Below are 23,248 nucleotides of genomic sequence, written 5' to 3' on the forward strand. Positions count from 1 at the left end.
CATAATGGGACCAACTTCACATCATCTTTAATTGTTGTTTTTTTTTTTTCTTACTTGACTTAGTCAAGCATAACTTTTTTCTATAGTGTGTGTTACGTAACGGGACAAATTTCACATCATCTTGCGTAACACACACTGCAGAGATAGTTAATGACATCGAAATGAACAACAGAAAATGAGGACATAGGGAGTAACAAGTTGTTAGAAGTGACTAGTACTCATCCATGGACCACAAGTTACGTAGTTGGTGATGTAAAAGTTGTATTATTTTCTCACCATTTATCCCAAAGTTGAACAAAACAAATATAATATAACTGGCACTATCAAACAAGACTGACTTAAAGACTTTGAGTCTTCCTGGAAATTGAGTTAACACTTGGGACAACTTTTCTTTTTGCAGGCCACAAATAAATTAGTCGCCCTTTTTCTACCTTACAGTCCCATGCATTTATAGACAAGTCAACAACACTACTTTATGAAATAGTGTTTAGTTAACTGTTTACTTTATTTAATGTAGAGGTCATTGTAATAATTAAGAAATTAAATAGTACTTACTTAGTTAATTATAGCATCCTTTCTTATCTGGCTACTTATTTTAATGACTTATTTATATATTGACGATCAGCATGAACCCATATTATTATTTCTATCTTTTTTATTCCTCTTTCTATTTTTATTTTCTCATTATTAAATATTCTAAAGTCTACCAAACGGTAAAACCTTTTGCATCATGCAAAATAAATTGTTGGGTGTTAAAAAAGATCAAATTTGTTTTTTGGTGTATTCTTTGAATTACAATCACTGCAACAAACACTATAATAAAAACAACTCTTAGCGGCAATAAATATACACATTAATAAAAGTGTTAAAGATTTTACCGGTTTTAGTTAACTGTCATTAGATCCAATGTCGCTAAAGGGTTTAGGGACATATGCAAAGAGTGTTAATTGCCGTTAAAAATACATATTTATTTAGCGGCAATTAAACTTAATTAATTGCCGTTATAGATCATTTTTGATGTAGTGAAATCAATACTATTTTAATATTATTATATCAACTTATGAAATTCAGCGCAATTATTTCAATATCATTGTATAAACTTCTTAATGTTTTGAGTAAGATTTGATTATTCTAACTTTATATCATATTTTTTCATTGATATTTTTTGTTGTTTGTATTCTTACTTCATTAAGGTCTGTGTATATCCTACCTTCTTGAAACTTTACTTGTAGGATTACATTAATCAGTATGTTATAGGTATACAATTTATGTATGAAAACTGAAACTAGTATATATATATGTGGATAATGCTGATTGATTTGTAAAAAGAGAACAAACATCCTGTTATTTGCTGAAAACAAACAAACAAAAAATGGGACGTTTCTTTTTCTTTTATTCATTTCTGTGTTTTGTGTTGCTAATAAGTGAATGCTTTTCTTCTTCCTTTGATCATCATCTTTGCTCTCCCACTGAAGCTTCTGCTTTGCTTCAGTTTAAGCAATCCTTTCAAAATATGTCCGAAGAGTACTTTAGTTTTCTGTGTGATGGAGCTTCTTTCCCAAAAACAGAGTCTTGGAATGAGAGTAGGGATTGCTGCAGTTGGGATGGAGTCACTTGTGACTTATTAAACGGTCATGTTATCGGGTTAGACCTTAGTTGTAGTCAGCTTTTTGGCACTTTTCATCCCAATAGTAGCCTCTTCCAACTTCATCATCTCCACACACTAAACCTTGCTAATAATGACTTCAATTGGTCTTCAATCCCACATAACATTGGCCGGTTGACGAATTTGAGACATCTGAACCTTTCATGGTCTCACTTTAGTGGAAAAATCCCAACAGAAATCTCATACCTTTCCAATTTGGTTTCACTTGATCTTTCTCCTCCTTATGAGTATGAATTACAACTTGATGAGAGAACATTTGAAGCAATGCTTCACAACTTTACAAATCTGGAGTTACTAGCTCTCCCTCTTGGAGACATCTCATCACTGATACCTGTAAGTATTCATCCCAATAGCAGCCTCTTCAAGCTTCATCATCTCCACACACTAAACCTTCATAACAGTTACTTTAATCCTTCTTCTTCGATCCCACATAACATTGGCCGATTGAGGAATTTGAGGCATCTAAAACTCTCTGGCTTTGATGGGAAAATCCCAACAGAAATCTCATACCTTAACAATTTGGTTTCACTTGATCTTTCTCCTCCTTATGAGTATGAATTACAACTTGATGAGAGAACATTTGAAGCAATGCTTCAGAACTTCACAAATCTGGAGATACTTTCTCTCTCTGAAGTCAACATCTCATCTCCGAATATTTCTTCTTCCTTAACGGAGTTGGATATATCATACACAGGCATCTCTGGTTCCATTCCTGATTCAATTGGCACCTTGAAATCCTTGAATATCTTGAGCCTCCATAGATGTCAATTCTCTGGTTCCATTCCTGATTCCATAGGCAACCTAACACAAATTACGGAGTTGATTTTATCTTTTAATCATTTCACTGGCCATATTCCTTCCACAATATCTAAATTGAAGCACCTCACATGTTTAGATCTTTCCTCCAACTCCTTTTCAGGTGAAATTCTTGATGTTTTCTCTAACCTCCAAAAGCTAAGTTATTTAGATCTTTCCTCCAACTCCTTTTCAGGTGAAATTCCTGATGTTTTCTCTAACCTCCAAGAGCTATATTATTTAGATCTTTCTTCCAACTCCTTTTCAGGTGAAATTCCTGATGTTTTCTCTAACCTCCAAGAGCTACGTTATTTACGTCTTTCTGACAACTCCTTTTCAGGTGAAATTCCTGATGTTTTCTCTAACCTCCAAGAGCTAGATCTTTCTTCCAACTCCTATTCAGGTGAAATTCCTGATGTTTTCTCTAACCTCCAAGAGCTACGTTATTTACGTCTTTCTGAAAACAGCTTCATCGGTCCATTTCCCGCTTCAATTTTAAACTTGACACATCTTGAATACTTAGACATGTCGAGTAATTCCCTATCTGGCCCACTGCCTAGCAACCCAAGCATGCTCCAAAATGTTCTCTCACTGGATTTGTCTTACAACTCACTGAATGGTACCATACCATCTTGGGTGTTTAGCCTACCTTTGCTACCTTCACTGTCGCTCCAACATAACCGATTCAGAGGACTAGCCGATGAAGTGATCAAAACAAACCCAACATTAAAAGAACTGCATTTAAGCAATAATCAACTCAGTGGTTCTTTTCCTCAATCACTTGTGAATCTCACAAACCTTGAAACCCTTGGAATTTCATCAAATAACATCACCGTTGATGAGGGTATGAATATCACCTTTCTTAGCCTATCATCTTTATTCTTATCATCTTGTCAACTGAAGGATTTTCCACACTTCTTGAGAAATGTAAAGACACTTGTGTACTTGGATATTTCTAACAATAAGATTCGTGGTCAAATTCCTGACTGGTTTAGCGGCATGAGGTGGGACTCGTTGCAGTTCCTAAACCTTTCTCATAATTCATTAACAGGCCACCTACCACAATTTCGTTACCATAACCTACAGTATCTTGATCTGAAATTTAACTCCCTTCAGGGTCCACTACCTTTATCCATTTGTAACATGAGTTCGCTTATCTTATTAGATTTATCACACAACTACTTCAGTGACTCAGTTCCACATTGCTTGGGAAGCGTGGCTAGTCTAATGGTGCTAGACTTAAGAAGGAACGATTTCACAGGGAGTCTTCCCCCATTATGTGTACACAGCACTTCGTTGAGTACCATTGTCATAAATGGTAATCGATTTGAAGGACCTGTTCCTGTGTCGTTGCTCAAGTGTAATGGTCTACTAGTCCTTGATATGGGGAACAATGCTATAAATGACACGTTTCCAGCTTGGCTCGGAATTCTTCAAGAGCTGCAGGTCCTTATATTAAAGTCGAACAAGTTCCATGGACCTATAAGTATGTGTCAGACTAAGTTTTGCTTTCCCAAGTTGCGAATTTTTGATCTTTCTCGTAATGATTTCAGTGGCTCACTTCCTGCAAAAGTTTTTGGAAACTTCAAGGCAATGATCAAATTAGATGGTGAAGACACAGGAAATATCAAGTACATGGAATCTGCGTTGTATTCGCCATTTGTCACATCGTATGAGGATTCAGTGAGTTTGGTAATCAAAGGGCAGGATATTGAGCTAGAAAGAATCAGCACAATTATGACAACCATAGATCTCTCACGCAACCATTTTGAAGGTGTCATTCCGAAAACACTAAAGGATCTCAGATCACTTTGGCTACTCAATTTATCTCATAACAATCTCAGAGGAGATATTCCAATGAAATTAGGACAATTGAGTATGCTTGAAGCTTTAGATCTCTCTTGGAATCGGCTCACTGGAAAGATTCCACAGGAATTGACAAGAATAAACTTTCTCGCCTTCTTAAACCTCTCTCAAAATCATCTCGTCGGACCAATTCCTCAAGGTCGGCAATTCAACACATTTGAAAATGACTCATATGGTGGCAACCTTGATTTATGTGGTGTTCCTTTAACAAAGAAATGTGGAACGGGTGATTCATCGCATGTTCCTCAACAATTGGAGTCCGAAGAAGAAGGCGAGTCATATTTTTTTAGTGGATTTACGTGGGAATCAGTAGTCATAGGCTACAGTTTTGGACTAGTTGTTGGAACTGTCATGTGGAGTCTCATGTTTAAATATCGTAAGCCAAAATGGTTTGTGGAATTTTTCGATGGACTCATGCCTCACAAAAGAAGAAGGCCAAAGAAGAGAGCTCAGAGACGACGGACTTAATGGAAGATTGAGAGGGCCAACTTGTCTTTGTTTGATTTTGTGGAATAATTAGTGAACTTTTCTGGTTCTGTTTTTGTATTTTTCATTTTCTGTTTGTTGTTTATCTATGTTTGATAGAAACATAATTATATGTGTGTTATTTTAATATCAATAGTTATTCAAGTTATGTTAGTTTGTTTTTGTTTCAAGTTGATAGAAGTGATCTACACGGCTGCTCATTAGCTATGTTACTCAAACTCTTCAAAAATGTCAACGGGACGTGTTGGATTCTTCAAAAGTAGTGCAATTTTAAGTAACCAACGCTGGTGTCATTATATTTTAGGAGATTCGGAGCAACATAACTCATCAGCATAACAAAACAGGAAAAAGCAAAGCAGTAATCAAATATATCAGTTTGGTTTGTGATTGAAATCACTTAATATTAGAAAGTTAATTTTTAAAAAAATTGATGCAGAAGAGTACTCAAAACTACAGAATTGGTTAATAATTTTGTGGTTCTGCATCTTTCTAAACATAAATCAGCCTTAAAATGTTCTCTAACTCAGTATCAACTTCCGTGATTTTGATTTTGGTAATTTTTTTTACATATATTTATACTTCGTGAACGAAAGTTACGTCTCTGGTTGTTTAACAACTAATTCATAGTGTTTGATTATCAATGAGGGAAAGGTTTTTTTTAAAAGGGCAAAACGCTCTATATAAGGATTTCTTTTTATTTTTCAGGTTCAAATTCAAGACCTGTGATTCAGTTTCATCTGGATCTTTACTATCTGCAAAACTACATGTCAAAGTTATTTTTGATGGACTAAAATAGACTTATTCCCAAAATTTAATTTAACAAAGAGAAAAATATAATCAAATTATTTAAAACTTAAGAAAGATAAATTAAAACTTTACATAATTTGACCACATGGCAAAATATAATTGGTTAAAAATATTGCCCCACAAATAGTCAACTCACCTGTCAGAAAAATGACATTCCTAATTTTAGTTTGGACACTTTGAAAACAATTAAAGTATCTTTGTCTGGTAATGGCCGTTCAAAGCTTTGATTATAACAAGAAAGATGATTGAAAACATCAGTTTTCTTCGTTTTAATTTGTTTGTTTTATTATTTTTTGAAATATTTTTATAATTTTAATTTATTTATCGTACTTTAATTTGTCTCAAAAAGAATAATTTTTTTCATTTTGAACATCTTTTTATTTCAACGTTTCACATAATATATGTTTAAGACTATAACAGTAAAAGATATTTTGATATGTCTTTTTATATAACTTTAATTTAATATTATATCATTAAAATTCTTCTTTACTTATATGTACTTTTTTTATTTTGAATTTTAAATTTCAATATTCCACGTGACATGTTTAAAAATCATTTTAAAAGCATACGATTCAAAGATTTTTTTTAACTTTCTTAGACTTATATCAAATAGGTAAAAACTAGACAAACAAATTAAAACTAAGTTTCACTTTTCAATACATATTACAACTTTCATTGAGTCTCAAGATATACTTTTTAATTATTATTTTTTCAAGAATTTACCTGTTGGAAGAACCCCACCAGAAGAAAACTCCAAAAAACAGATTAAAAATCCCAACTTTGAGTTCTTCTTTCAACAATTTTAAGTTTCAGTGAATCTCAAGATGTAATTTTTTTTCAAGAATTCATCTTTTAGGAAAACCCCATAAAAAGAAAACTCCAAAAACAGATTCAAAATCTCACCTTTTTTAGGATGTATTTGGTAGGACGTAGTGGCGGAGTCAGAATTTTTAGTTTATGTGTTCTAGACCACTGTTCTTTTTGTTTTGTTGGGTTTCTGAAAGCTATGTTGCTCGGACTCTCAGAAAATGTTGTTTGTACCCATTTTGGATTCTCTAAAGTTGCACTAGTTTGGATTATACGACACTAACCATCAACCGTAACCATTTTTGAAGAGTCCGAGCAACATTGACTGAAAAGACTATTTTTACATCTTATAACATTAATATAGGGTTAAACCAAAGCTACTGGATTTTGATGTACTTGTAGCTAAAGCAATGTCAGTTATCATAAATCTGAAAAATGACTTATTTTCTGGAAAATGTTTTTTGTGTTTGGTTGGAGAATGGAAAGCTTTTCTGGGAGAAGACATTTATTGAAGATTGAATAAGAAAATCGGATAGTGTTTTGGTGAAAAATATTTGAGTAGTAAAGATTGATAATAATGTTTATATGTTGAGATAATTGTTTGCTCCTTTTTGGTGGAAAATGTTTTCGCAAAACATATGTTCTAGCAGCCAAAATCAGAAAAAAGAGATTACAAGCACACCGTTGATGTCCTTATCTGTTTTTGGAGCACATAGTGACCATATAAGATCATTGAGATTAAATTCATGCAGTATGGTTCAAATTGTGGTCTTTGGTTGCAAGACTGTCCCTTTATGGACTTTGTTTATTTTCTATCTAGAATAGATGTTGTGATTTAGTCAACTAAAGTTTTTGTTTTTTCTTACTTCAATTTTTTTGGATTTTTAGTTTTTTCCATTTTTGGGGTTTTTTGTATTTATGTTGTTTTTTTGGTTGAATTGTTAAGGCTAGTGGAATTGCTGCATTTGCTAGAAGGACAGTGGAAGATTCAAGAAAAATCTTCACACCAGAACAATACCCTTCTTGGGTTGTTTTCTCAAATCAGCAAAAGATGAAGTCTTTAACTTTTCTTTAGGATGTATTTGGTAGGACGTAGTGGCGGAGTCAGAATTTTTAGTTTATATGGGTTCTAGACCATTGGTTCTTTTTTGCTTTGTTGGGTTTCTGAAAATTATGTTGTTCGGACTCTCAAAAAATGTTGTTTGTACCCGTGTCGGATTCTCTAAAGTTGCACTAGTTTGGAGTATACGACAGTAACCCATCACCCATCACCCATCACCATTTTTGAAGAGTCCGAGCAACATTGACTGAAAAGACTATTTATACATCTTAACATTAATATAGGGTTAAACCAAAGCTACTGGATTTTGCCGTACTTGTAGCTAAAGCAATGTCATTTATCATAAATCTGTAAAATGACTTATTTTCTGGAAAATGTTTTTCGTGATGGATTTTTTTCTGGGAAAAGACATTTATTGTAGATTGAATCAGCAAATTGGATAGTGTTTTGGTGAAAAATATGTGAGTAGTAAAGATTGATAATAATGTCTATATGTTGAGATAATTGTTTGTTCCTTTTTGATGGAAAATAAGATTTTACCAAACACACTGTTGATGTCCTTTTCTGTTTTTGAGCACATAGTGACCATATAAGATCATTGAGATTAAATTAGTGCATTATGGTTCAAATTATGGTCTTTGGTTGCAAGACTGTCCCTTTATGGACTTTGTTTAATTTCTATCTAGAATACATCTTGTGATTTAGTTTGTTGAGGGCAAAAAATGACCTTTTGAATTTTTCAATTTTGTTCTTACAGTTGGCATGGCTTAATTCTCATCTTGAAAAGATCTGGCCATATGTGGATGAGGTTAGGGGTTCAATGTCTATACATAGTTTAGTTTTCCACTCTATTGCGATTCTGCAATTTTTCATTTCCCCCTTTTTTTGGTTCTAATTTATGATTGTTGGAACTTCTTTGTTGCTAATTGAGTCGGTATGGGTATATGGGGTCATTCAGGCAGCATCAGAACTAGTAAAGTCAAGTGTGGAGCCAGTTTTGGAACAATATAGGCCTGTGATTTTGGCGTCGTTAAAATTTTCAAAGTTCACTCTTGATACAGTTGCTCCACAATTCACAGGTTAGTAGATTATGGCTTGTGTAACCTGCCTCAAAGCTCTTGTATATTGTACTACCTAAAAGTTTTAGGATTCACTTATACATATGAACAAACTTATCAGTCCTCTAGGTCTTTATGGCATGCTTATGTCTGGAGTAGCGTAACATTTCCCTGCACGGACACCACCACCATAAAAAAAAAAACGGCATAACATTTTCCTGCCATTTATAGCCTCTTGAGATGTCAAAATGTGACAAATAATTTGAGACAGGCAAGGGTATAAACGATATTCAAACCTCAAAGAGCATTCCAATCATCTCGTGCCAGTTAATCCTTAATAAAAGAAACTGCTTGTGAGGATGAATCTCACTACATTTAACAAATGCTTGATCTCATGTATATGCCACTGCAGGGATTTCTATTATTGAAGATGGAAGTGAGGGTATTACTATGGAATTAGAGATGCAATGGGATGGTACCATACCATCTTGGGTGTTTAGCCTACCTTTGCTATCTTCAGTGTCGCTCCAACATAACCGATTCAGAGGACTAGCCGATGAAGTGATCAAAACAAACCCAACATTAAAAGAACTGCATTTAAGCAATAATCAACTCAGTGGTTCTTTTCCTCAATCACTTGTGAATCTCACAAACCTTAAAACCCTTGGACTTTCATCAAATAACATCACCATTGATGAGGGAGTGAATATCACCTTTCTTAGCCTATCATCTTTATTCTTATCATCTTGTCAACTGAAGGATTTTCCACACTTCTTGAGAAATGTAAAGACACTTGTGTACTTGGATATTTCTAACAATATGATTCGTGGTCAAATTCCTGACTGGTTTAGCGGCATGAGGTGGGACAACTTGTGGTACCTAAATATTTCACATAATCTTTTGACAGGTTACCTACCACAACTGCATTTCCATAATCTAGGGTATCTTGATCTGAAATTTAACTCCCTTCTGGGTCGACTACCTTTATCCATTTGTAACATGAGCTCGCTTATCTTATTAGATTTATCATGCAACAACTTCAGTAACTACAGTTTCGTATGAGGATTCATTGAGTTTGGTAATCAAAGGGCAGGATATTGAGCTACAAAGAATCAACACAATTATGACAACCATAGATCTCTCAAGCAACCATTTTGAAGGTGTCATTCCGAAAACACTAAAGGATCTTAGCTCACTTTGGCTACTCAATTTATCCCATAACAATCTCATAGGTCATATTCCAATGGAACTGGGGCAATTGAATACGCTTGAAGCTTTAGATCTCTCCTGGAATTGGCTCACTGGAAAGATTCTGCAGGAACTGACAAGAATGAACTTTCTGTCCTTCTTAAACGTCTCTACAAATCATCTCGTCGGACCAATTCCTCACGGTCTACAGTTCAACACATTCGAAAATGATTCGTATGGCAGAAACCTTGATTTATGTGGTCTTCCTTTATCAAAGCCATGTGGAACGAGTGATTCATCACATGTTCCTCAACCATTGGAGTCCGCAGAAGAAGGCGAGTCATATTTTTTTAGTGGATTTTCCTGGGAATCAGTAGTAATAGGCTACAGTTTTGGACTTGTCGTTGGAACTGTCATGTGGAGCCTCATGTTTAAATATCGTAAGTCAAAGTGGTTTGTGGAATTTTTTGATGGACTCATGCCTCACAAAAGAAGAAGGCCAAAGAAGAGAGCTCAGAGATGAAGGACTTAATGGAAGATTGAGAGGGCTAAATTGTCTTTGTTTGATTTTGTGGACTAATAAGTGAACTGTTCTGTTTTTGTCTTTTTTTTTTTAGTTTTCTATTTGTTGTTTGTATATGTTAGAAACATAATTATATGTGTGTTATTTTAGTATTCAATTTATGTTAGTTTGTTTCTGTTTCAAATTGACAGAAGTGATCTACACAGCAACTCATTAGCTATGTTACTTAGATTTTTCAAAAATGTCAACGGGTATGTGTTGGATTCTTCAAAAGTTGTGTATTTATTAAGGAACCAACATGGGCAGTGGCGGATCCAGGATTTTCATTAAGGGGGTTCGAAAAAAAAAGAGTAGTGCTTAAGATTTGAGGTTTGAACCCCTCAACCACTAAACCAACCTCTAATCTTATATTCAGGAGGTTCAAAATCAATATATAAACATAAAAATTCTTAAAAATACCTTAAATATACAACGTAATTTTTTGCCGAGGGGGTTTGGGTGAACCCCCTCAGCAGACTCTAGGTCCACCCCTGAGCATGGGTGCGACATCATCACATTTTAGGAGAGTCCGAGCAACATAGTTCATTAATACAACAAAATTGGATAAAGCAGTGCAGTAAGCATATAGAGTTTGGTTCATGATTGAAATTAGTTGATATTAGAAAGTTTATATTTGTGAAAATTGATGTAGAAGAATGCTCAAAACTACAGAAGTGGCTAATAATTTTGTGGTACTTCATCTTTCTAGTCATAAAACATCCTTAAAATGTTCTCTAACTCAGTTTCAACTTCTGCGATTTTGATTTTGGTAGATTTTTACATATATTTATACTTCATGACGAGTGTTATGTCTCACGTGATCCAACAACTAATTCATACTGCTTGATTATGAATGAGGAAATTTTTTTGTTTTTGGGAAAAATGCTCTCTGGAATCGGCTCACTGGAAAGATTCCAAGGGAACTGAGAAGACTAAAATTCCTGGCAGTCTAAAAACTCTGTCTGAATGTTCTTATCAGACTGATTGCATGCTCCTCGTCCATTGGAGTCCGAAGAAGAAGAAGAAGAGAGTCGTATTTTGCTAGTTGTGGATTAATTGTTGTAACTGTCATGTGGCACCTCATGTTTAAAGATGGTAAGCTAAACATGTGATCCTTCAATACAATTGGTCTCTCAGTTTTCTTTGCTTGTGTATCACTTTTTTTATCTTCTTAATTTGATCACTATACCTTTATCTTGAGTCGAGGGTCTACAGAAACAACATCTCCACTACTTTGGTTATTTTCCATCTCTTCATATTTGAACTGTATCATATAGATGGAATTTCCCTCATTAACTTAATGTGAAAAATCTTTTGGAAAACAGCACAAGAGACAACTAATCGGAAATTTCTCTGCAGGTGGAAGGATCTTCACCAAGTTATTCAAAACATACTAATTAAGCAGGAAAACACATATCAAACAAAATTTTGTATAAAATTCCACAAGGAGGAAATGAAGGACTTAAATCATGTCTTTAATTATTGTTCATTTTTTTCCTCACTTGACTTGGTCAAACAATAGTTTCTACCATTGGAAATTTCTAAGAAGTTCTGCAGAAATTTTTTCTACATAATCGGACCAATTTCACATCATCTTGATGTAACACACACTGCAGAGATAGTTAATGACTTCGAAATGAACACAACATCTAGAGAAAATTAGAGGACATAGAGAGAATTATTTTGTTAAGTCTTCTCGGTCCTCTAACAAGTCTTGTGGAACACTACAAAATATGAGTAACAAGTTGTTAGAAGTGAGTAATACTCATCTTGTTATTCAATCTATTTTTTCTCTAGTCTTTGTGGAAATTGGCTCAAAGGCATACAAGTCATCGTCCGCTACTTACAATACTGTATCACTTTTTTCCTTAGGTGGAATGGAATATTGATGGATTTTCCCTCTTTAACTTGAAAAATGTGAAAACTATTGTGTACCTAACAAGTTTGAAAATAGCAGAAGAGACAACTAATTACTAACTCGGAATATTGACCTTTTATGACTGTATAAATTCCATGGAAAATTTGCATAAAAAATTATCGCATTCTTATAATTGGTTTCTCTATCCCAAACGTACCCTAACTGTTCTCATAATTGGTTCAATGACGTGTCTTGACCTTTTATGATTATATAGATTTCGTGAAAAAATTACACTAAAATTTATTGCATTCATACAACTTGGTTTTGCTTGATTAAAGTGTCCCTTCTTGTCATAGGGAAGATGAAATAGAGTAACATCATGTCTTTAATGCTCATTTATTATTTTATCCTCAATTGACTTAGTCATACAATAGTTCCCTTTGAAAAGTATTGTGGAAAACAGAAAGAAGAAGAAAAGTTGATGGAAAGTTGGACAAGGATGACTTAAAATAGGAGTTCAAATTTCTACTTATCCATCTATACCATCTCTTAAAAGAATGTATGTTAAATTGCTATAATATTTTCAACTTAAAACACTCAATTTAGTATATTTTCTATATTTTATATTTATATTTATTTATTTATTTTAAAATATAGTGTATTACATAATTGGCATTCACGTGCAACGCACGTGCATCAAAACTAGTACTCCCTCCGTCCCATTTATGTGACACTTTGTAGATTTTGTGATTCAAACAAGTCTATCTTTGACCGTAAGTTTTTCATATATCTTTTAAAAATTTTGAATTATCAATTACTGTGATGTACAATACTTTTTACGCAGTTTACAATATATAAATATCATTTCAAAAAAAAATGAAGATTCTATGCGCAAATTCCTGATCAAACTTAAACTGTTTGACTCTAAAAAAATGAAAAGTGCCACATAAATTGGGACAAATGAAGTACTACCTTAAAAATTTGAACTCTCTAACTTAAATGTTAAATTACTATAATACCCTCAACTAAAAATACTCAATTTAGTATATCTTCTACATTTTATAATTTTATTTATTTATGTTATATTAAAAGCAAACTTCTTTTCATATTAGAAGGCTGTGATTTTTTCAAAAGGTTGTGACTTTCCCAATGATTTGTGACTTTTTCGAAGAATTGTGACTCTTCCAAAGGATTCTATTATGATCAGAATTTCTGTTGTGGATATTGATATTCCCTTTTTTAAAACTAAGAAAATTAAACTTGCATAAAATTGGGTGTGCTATTCCTCAATGATACACACAATTTTCTGGTTTGAAAATTTTGTTGAGTCATTTGTAAACCTTGTAAATTGGTTATTCTTTTCACCCATAGGCTCAAGACAGGTCAGTTAAACGCCTTTTGCTTGAAAATTATACTGTATATATAGGTCGAATATTACCTTTTTTGTAGTAAAGGTAATTAAGATGATTCAAATTTTGAACCAAGCCCAACATGAATAGCCAACTTGGTACATAAACGCTATTTGATCATTAAACCAATTAAAAGTACATACACATGACTTATTGCAAGTTGCAACAATTATAAAAACATGACAAAACAAAACAACACACAAGTTGTTTTACTAGAGGAAAGTGAACAGGGACTCTATTCATAACTTCCCTTTATTTTTCACACCAATACAAGTATATAAGTCTTAATTATATATAGGCTTTCATATAAACTTAAAGATGTATTTTCAGAAAGCGTGTGGTTAAAGAGGAGATTGCGGATTTCTCATCTTAGCTTTAGACACAACAATAGCCACAAAGGCCATTGCAAGTTGAGCAACTGTTACAATATATAACTTTGCCAATTCTGAAAATTCTACCAAGATTCCTCTTTAAATGGTGCCCACGAAGAAACACTCCCTTGGCTTCACTAGTGGTGTTTCCAATCATTGCTGCATCAAAAAGTGTATGTAGAACTTCATATTAGTCAGTAATAGAATCAGAAATTCATATATAAGGGGATTCAAAAATACAATAAAATAGTGTCACATGCACCCTATATAGTATTTATACATGTAACATAACAATTTTTGAACGTCCTTTACTATGATGTCTCCATGTTGTCAAGTGAACTCAACCGTTTATATATAACAAAAAGAACAAATAAAAACATTTTTTTATACTAATAAATAGATGGAGACAGTAAATTAACCTTGGGTAAGTGGAGCAGGGGCCTCAGAATTCATCTCCCTTGCAACAATTTGTGAGGATATTATTAGTAGAATAACCAAAGAAAGGTAAACAAAAATATTATTTTTAGAAACCATTTTGATTAACAAATTAAACTATTTGGAATTTGATTTTTTTTATAAAAATTTTTCTTGCTGATGAGAAAAGACATGCATTTCGTCCCTATTTATAGAACTCAATAGTACTTACATGCAACGATCAGAAAAATAGAGGACTTGCTTTGAATTCTTCAAGAAAAAAAACAAAAATTTCATAAAGACCTTTTTCTTTCGGGGTAAAAAAATTGAAATATAAAATATTATATTAGTTAATTTTATGGATCATAAAGACTTGCTTTAACTAAACGTAACTCACGGAGGATACGTATCAACCTATAGTATTATAATTAGGAGGGTTGGGAAATGTCGAAAATTAAGGTAGAAAGTTATAAGGTAGTCCATAGTCGAGTGTTATGGTATTAGTTCAAAATTATATCACAATTTATCATTCATTATATGTGAATAATTATTTGTACATATTTATATTTCATTTGTCCTAATTTATATGACACACTTTCTTTTTTTAATTCAACTAAAAAAGAATCATTTCTCATAACTAGAAATAATTTAACTTTATAATTCTCTTTTTATCCTCAAATAAATAATTTATAACTACACAAATAAATGTGTAAGCTTTGTTTTAGCCACAAATTTCAAAAATCTTTTTTTTTCTTAAACTTTGTGTCAAATATCAAACTCTGTCATATAAATTGAGACAGAGAAAATAATTTTTTTAACACATATACATAGTCCGAGATTCTAAGCCAAAACTATTGAATTTCAATGAATTCGTAAGCCATAACTATCACCTTATATCCATAGCTATCGATGGTTAAACTTTTCCGTCCTTAATCATATGTTTCGAATTCGGGTTTATATATCAGGTAGACTAGAGGTAGGGGTGTACATGGTCGGGTTAGTTCGGGTTTTTTATATATCAAACCAAACCATTCGTGTCATATTTTTAAATTTATAAACCAAACCAAACCAATAAAACTCGAATTTTTCAACCAATTAGCTCTAAATAGTGGTCAAGTCAATTAAAAAGCACTATTAACTTTTTGGTATTAATGATAATACGTGATTTTATACTTTCATTTTCATTTTGTTAATTTTTTTATGATGTGACATAAAAGATCCGTAAGTTAGCAAAAGAAATTAAAAAAAAAACGTCATTTACTAAATAACTGTCTCAAAAATGGTCAGTTGATAACGGTGAATACAGTAAATATGAATATTATGATAAAATATGGAAGGTGCCTAAGTCCAAGTAATTCCATTGTATCACAAAATTACTACAAGATGGCTTTTATTCATACATTTTTACTAATCATAGCAAGCTCTAAAGTAGAAAGAGCATTACTAATAATATTACATAATTGCCATTACAAAAGTTTTAATATATTACTCCACACATATAATTAATATAATTAATTTTGTGGTTTGCCTTGAGTAACTTTGTCCATTGCTTCACCTTTGTAGGAGCAACACTTATAGCAACCGTTGTGATCATGGTGGCAGCAACCGTACCGGCAGTATCCTCCATGTCGTCCACCACCACCGTGTCCATATCCACCACCACCACCACCACGCCCGTATCCACCACCACCACGTCCGTATCCACCACCACCACGTCCATATCCACCACCAGGGTATCCACGTCCATATCCACCACCACGTCCGTATCTAATTTTTTTGTTTAAAATATCGAATTAATGTAATCTAATTTAATTTTGAAAATTAGTCAAATTGACTTTTGAAAAGCGCAACATGACAAATAAAAGTGGACAGAGGGAGTATCATATTTAATTTGTCCTTTTCCCCACCTGTACTCTTTGTGGAAATTGGCTTAAAAGAACAAAATAAAATTCCACACGGTATTATTGTTTTGTTGTTATATACTCTTTAAGTTGATGTAGTCCATGCATAGACTAGTCAACAACGTTACTTTATGAAATACTGTTTAGTTAACCGTTTACTATGCAGAAAAGTTTTCTACACATGGGACCAATTTCACATAATCTTGCGCAACACACACTGTAGTGATAGTTAATGACCTCGAAATGGACTCAACATCTAGAGAAAATTAGGATATAGGGAGTATTATTTTGTAAAGTCTTTTCCGTTCTCTAAGAAGTCTGGTAGAGCACTACAAAATATGAGTAACAAGTTGTTAGAAGTAACTAGGTAGTACTCATCCATGGGCCACAAGTTTTGTGGTTAGTGATGCCAAAGTTGTATTATTTTCTCTCAATTTATGCCAAAGTTGAACAAAACACATATTGTATAATTGGTAATAGCACCCAAAACTTAGAAGACTTGAGTTTTTGTAAACGGGTACAACCCGTTAATGATATTGTCCGCTATGGGCATATAAGGCCCACATGACTTTAAAACGCGTCACTAGTTGGTATGACCTGCTTACTTATATACCCAACATTTTTTTTTGTGTTTTGCCGATATGGAACTTCTAACCTTAAGTTGGGTGTCACAATCTTTCTAGAGATTGACTTAACACTTGGGATATTTTTTTTTTGCAACCACAAATTAGTTAGTGGTAGATGTGGGGCAAGGTACCCCATTTTATTTGTCTGGATGTGTTTCTTTTTTTTCGTTAATTTATACCTCATTCATAGACAAGTCAACAACGTTACTTTATGAAATACTGTTTACATTTACCTTTTTTATTCTTCTTTCTATTTTTATTCTTTCATTATTAAATATTCTAAAGTCTACCAAACGGTAAAACCTTTTGCATTATATAAAATATATTGTTGAGTAATGTAAAGACACTCGAGTTCTTGGATATTTGTAATAATAAGATTTGTGGTCAAATCCCTAACTGGTTTAGCAGCCAGAGGTGGGACTCGTTGTTGTTCCTAAACCTGTCGCATAATTCATTAATAGTCTCCGCTCACTTTGGCTACTCAATGTATCCCATAACCAACTTAGAGGAGATATATATTCCAATGGAACTGGGGCAATTGAGCTTTTCTGTTTCTGTTTTTGTATTTTTAATTTTTTGTTTGTAGTGTTGTATATGTTTGATAGAAACATAATTATATGCATGTGTGTTATTTTAGTATCAATGGTTATGTTAATCTGTTTATGTTTCAAGTTGACAGAAGTGATCTACACAGCCACTCATTAGCTATGTTACTCAGATTTTTCAAAAATTTATGTATTTCTTAAAAACTAACGTAAGTGCGACATCATCATATTTTAGTAACGGGAGGTTCCTCATATATTAGCATAGGTACAAGTCGAGGGTCTACAGAAACAGTCTCTCTAGCTACCTTCTCAAGGTACACACCACTCTCTTCGGACCCCACTCGTGGGATTACACTAGGTATATATATTATGTTGTTACTCTGTTTCACTTACAATGTATATTGAATACCTAAAGAATAAGGCGCAAACCAGTCGTTACAAACTACTAGTCTAGCAGTCGCAAAATATCATATTTGTCTGTTGATTGATATGTCTTTGTGGAAAATACATATCAAACAAAATTCCACACGGTATTATTATCTTCAATTTCTTCCTCACTTGACTTAGTCAAGCAATAGTTTCTGTCATTGGAAATTTATCCCAAATTCTGCAGAAATATTTTCTACAGTGAGTGTTACGTAACTGGACCTATTCACATTATCTTGCATAACACACACTACAGAGATATATGGTCGATGACCCTGATGTGAACAACAACATCTAGAGAAAATGAGGACGTAGGTCCCGTTATGTAACATCAGGACAAGTTTAAGGGTCTGCATATGTGTTTGGCCTAATTTTCTGTGTTTGTTTTTATATGTTTTGATAGCAACTTATAATTTATGTGTTATTTTAGCAGAATGATACACTTGAAACACATTGATTTACTCGATAACCTGACTTAATTAAGACATTGTAATTTATGTGTTAAAAAACATTTTTTTCACTTTTGTAAAAGTAGGGGTATATGTGAAGCTACTTTTGTAACGACGGGTATATTAACTCTAAAATGACAAAGTTGAGCGGTATATCATGCCATTTTCCTTAATGTGCCTTGCAATGATAACGATATCGGCTGAATAGGCTACCGTTCACTACAATTCTACAACAAAAACAACTTTTAGCAGCAATAAATATATACATTAACAAAGAGTGCTAAAGTCTTTACTGATATTAGCTAATTGTCATTTGATCTAATGTCGCTATAGGTTTTAGAGACACTTACAAAGAGTGTTAATTGCTGCTAAAAATACATATTTAGTAGTGATTAAGCTATTGTCATTAATTAATTGCCTCTAAAGATCATTTTTGATGTAGTGTAGATCATTACACCTTTATCTTGAGTCGAGGGTCTATGAAAACAACCTCTCTACTACTTTGGTTATTCTCCATCTCTTCACGTTTGAACTGTATCATATAGATGGAGTTTCCCTCATTAACTAATAGAAAATTTCTCATAAAATTTCTAATTATGCAAGAAATTAACACATGGCAAACAAACTTTTGAATAAAAAAAATAAAAGAATAAAAATAAAATTCCACAAAAAAAAAATCACATAATGGGACCAATTTCACATCATCTTGCCTAACACACACTGCAACGATAGTTAATGACCTCAAAATGAACTCAACATCTAGAGAAAATTAGGAAATAGAGAGTATTATTTTGTTAGGTCTTCTCCGTCCTCTAAAAAGTCTTGTGGAACACTACAAAATATGAGTAACAAGTTGTTAGAAGTGAGTAGTACTCATCCATGGACCACAAGTTGCGTAGTTGGTGATGCGAAAGTGGTACTATCTACCAACACTGACTTAAAGACTTGAGTCTTTCTGGAAACTGAGTTAATACTTGGGACAACTTTTTTTGCAACCACAAATTAGTTAGTACCACATTTTATACCTCATAGTCTCATGCATAGACAAGTCAACAATGTTACTTTTATAGTTTACTGTTTACTTTATGTCACGCCCCGAGCCTACACCCTGGGCGGGACTGGCACTCGAAGACCATTGCTGGCCCCAAGTGAACCCTTGGCCTGACTTACTTAACTCAGTGGAAAACTTAACTCAACAGAATAACTCCATGCAATGAAAGGTCATAAAACAACTTAACTGATAAAATCTGCCAAAAGGCAACTCGTGTCTCAAAATAGAATATTTATATCATATATATTACTATAAGTGGGAACAAAAAAAGTTAAAAGTTGAATTACGATTTTACCCCTATTATAAATTAAAATATTATGAAACATTTAATTATTTAATTTAAATATTAAATTGTATCATTCTAATTAACGTGTTTATGACTTTTGCACTTCCTTAGATTAATTCTTAATTGAAATATCTAATTTAATAATATTTATCATCTATAATCTATATGTATATAATAATAAATTAATAATAATAATAATAATAATCCAAAAATCTTTTCATAAAATGTATAATTAATTAAATATTAAAATATTAAATAATAAACTGACCATACTATACTAATTAATACTAATGATATTATCATCATATGAAAAGACAATGCCGTCATTGTAATTACTACCGGTTTAAAGCTAAAAGAAGAGGAAGGGTTGATATTAATTTATTCATTCATATGATTCATTTTTGGTCTTTTCAAATTCCCTGGATTAATGGTGGAAAAATATTTTCTTTATAGAATTTATATAAAAAGGCCTAAGTTCTTGACATTACTATTGATGTTATATTCATAGATGATTCACACTTGACTTTAGCCTTTTTCGTATTTTTTGTAAGCTGTGCACTATATTTTTTTCCATGAAGCAATCATTTCTCTTTTGATTTGGATGAACATATGTCATTTATCTAGAGAACATTTGTAGCATAAAAGGTAAGGATCATACTTCATTTATCTAGAGGTACGTATGAAAAATATTTATGTCACTACTTTTATTTATTGATTTGGATGAACATATTTCAAAACTTTTTATTGTTGTTTTTTTTCTTACTCAACAAAAATATTAAAATTCAGTGGCTATGACCTTTTGAATTACTATAAATTGCATCTACTAGCTTTAAGTTATAATTTATTATACAATCTACCTACTAACTATATTTAGATGCTCAAATTTACAAGTTTGGACAATCATTTTCCATATATGCAATAATCAAGTCTTTCAGATAGGTTCATTGTCAATCAATTTCAACTTGCACTTTAAATGGCACAATTTTCACTAATTTCTATTTTCTTTTGTAGGAATTAACTCAACAAGTCAGTAACGTTCTATAGGTTTTAACCTTAATTTGGTCAGTAATACCCCTATTTGAAGTGAGAAAAATAGACGTACACTATATGCTTCTTCCTTTGTAAGAATTCACCGCTTAGTGTATTATTAATCTTTTTTTTCAATAAAAATACACTAATTTATGTTAGTTTCTTCACTTACATTATCTATCATAATCTTCCTTTGAGAAGTCTATGGATTTTGAGATGCAACGTTACAACAAACTAAAAGATAAAAAAAATGGATCCAAAAATGGTAGATGGACTGCATGGGGAAGAAGAAGAAGAAGAAGTCGAAATGGTGATATCTAGGTGCACTTGAATTTGAGAAGGCTTGATTTGAAATACGAATTTATTTTTTATATGGTTTTTCATGCTCACACAAAATACATTGATGTTGGCTTACTGTCACATTATATTTTATAATACAATATACATATTATTCAACTAATATTTAATTTTTTACCAAATTCCAGATTAAATTATTCATATAAGTAAATCAAATAAAGGGTACTTATACATGCACTTATGGTTTATATATATTAAATTATTTCTCTTAGACAACTTCAACAAACACTACTTTCATGTGACAATAACTACTTGATGGGCCTCAAGTATTTGAATCCATTAGTGGTGTTGCTCATATCCACACTATTTGTCATTGAAATATCATTTAGGTCGAATATTTGATAGAGTAAAAGCACAAGAAAACATTATACAATTTGTTGACTGTATACAACTGCTAACTATAGTAGTAGTTATCGAAGTATTAGAATACAATGCTGAAGGAACTTTCTTTCTTTTTAAAACTAAGGGGATCATTTCAACTTCATTTGATATTAACTTTTGGTGTGATGTACTTTGTGATGATAGTGAATATCGATTGAACTATTTATCAATTGAGCATGTATCCTTCACTTTCAGTTTTGGTGTTATTTCTAATGTCTTAAGAACTTTAAACTATTAGCATCGAATACACGTACAACGCACGTGCCCAATACTAGTATATATATATATACAAAGATGAGAGACTCAAAACTAACTGACTGACTGTCTATGAAGCCTCTATAATACTGAGATGGATGTTGGGACAGACCCTGCAACATCCTAATAAAGCAAAACTAGGAACACAAAATAATAGAGTCCTCCGGAATACAAGGAGGCTCACCACTGACTTTGGAGTGCTCAACTGGATCAACAGCATACTGGATGCTGATCCTGGGTACCTGCGTCTGGATCATCATAAGATGCAGGCCAACTGGCATCAGTACATGGAATGTACGAGTATGCGAGATGGAAGGCTAAAAAACAACTTAAGCTTGGAAGGAGTACAAGAGAACACTTACCTTGACTCTGTTCGACTCATGAATAACTGAACTCAATATAAAGCAATAAGACACATGCAATATATATAAAGCTTGCAAAACTATTTAAAACATGACGTCAAAAAATCATATTTATAATATCATAAAAATATCATGCTCCCTCTCAAAGTCTGCTTGTGCAATGCATGAATGAAGTCTCATACCCCCATTCACACTAAGCAGAACCCCTTGAGGAACCATGCAATTTCTACTGTGGGAGTTTCTCTAACCGACAGCCACCACTATAAGCCTAAGTGGTGATACAACGTCTTGCCCACACTGCCAGAACTGTCTTATACTTTGTCGTCATATAGAACACTTTAACTTAGTGGATCCACTAGCTTAACTTTACATGATCATCTAAAAAGTATGACCCGTTAAACCCCATGTCGGCTACATGGTTCCTATGGAAAGTTGAGTTAATATGAACTCGCGTCCCCAATTCGGTGCTCAAGACAACTCCCAAAAAATATACTTTAGCTCATATATTTTAAAAACAAACTTCTTTCTTTAGTTTGAGATAATGTAACATCCGACAATTTGAAATAACTTGGAAGAGGCTTAGAATTGGAAATAGTCATTTTTGGAAGGAATTAAAAATCTGGAAATTTGGCTAAGTATGGAAAATAATGAGTTTTTGGCCAACTTTGAACAGTTATAACTCCTATCTCAGGATGATCTAGGTGTATTTCCAGTTATGTTTGCAAAGTTCGTGGAATGATATTTCCAACGCCATCAAGTTTGCTTGTTTCTGAGTTCGTATGAGCGAGTTATGCCCTTTGAAAGTTGGGCAGTTGGCAGGGAATCCGTCCGGAAATTTGTAAGGGCATTTTGGTCTTTTCCCTAGCCTTTTCTTTTGTATATATATGAGTGTGTTGGACTGATTTTGATCAGTTTGTCTCATTTTTAAAGAGTGAAAGTAAGGGTTTAAGAGTGAAGAGGAGAAGAAGAGGAAAAAGAGAAGGTCAAGCTAGGTTTCGTCAAAAGATCATCGTGGATATCATCGGGGGTGATCCCTATTAGGTATGTGAGTTCATAGTGTTGGGTTGTTTCTTTCCCCCACACGCCAAGCTCGTTTAATTTCGAGAAAAGATTGATTATGTTTGATTGAAATTGTTGGTTGGAATTGTTGAAGTTGTAGTTGTGTTGTGTTGTAGTTCTTGTTGGTTTGGTGTATGTTTCCGGTGGTATTTTTGAGTTGAATTTTGTGTATGT

At 33.0% G+C, this 23,248-nt stretch overlaps 2 protein-coding genes across 4 annotated transcripts in view; both read left to right on the plus strand.

Moving 5' to 3' along the window:
• Positions 1 to 1,930: 1,930 nt before the first annotated feature.
• Positions 1,931 to 10,256, plus strand: LOC125811897 (receptor-like protein 53). Its single transcript, XM_049491446.1, has 2 exons — positions 1,931 to 4,235; positions 9,706 to 10,256. The coding sequence occupies exons 1-2, from the start codon at positions 1,931 to 1,933 to the stop codon at positions 10,254 to 10,256; spliced, it is 2,856 nt and encodes a 951-aa protein (XP_049347403.1).
• The window catches only part of LOC125811947 (synaptotagmin-5-like), a 64,718-nt gene continuing 48,843 nt past the window's right edge, over positions 7,374 to 23,248 (plus strand). Inside the window, exons 1-3 of one of the 3 annotated variants that reach the window (XM_049491496.1) lie at positions 7,374 to 7,476; positions 8,243 to 8,295; positions 8,446 to 8,566. The gene's annotated coding sequence lies outside the window, so the exon portion shown is untranslated. The remainder of the gene's footprint in view (positions 7,477 to 8,242; positions 8,296 to 8,445; positions 8,567 to 23,248) is intronic. The other 2 variants (XM_049491495.1, XM_049491494.1) reach the window with 2 other exon arrangements.

Source organism: Solanum verrucosum, unplaced genomic scaffold (assembly GCF_900185275.1).
Source record: "Solanum verrucosum unplaced genomic scaffold, falcon-dt-bn FXZP01000238.1, whole genome shotgun sequence".
Classification (NCBI taxonomy): Eukaryota; Viridiplantae; Streptophyta; class Magnoliopsida; order Solanales; family Solanaceae; genus Solanum; species Solanum verrucosum.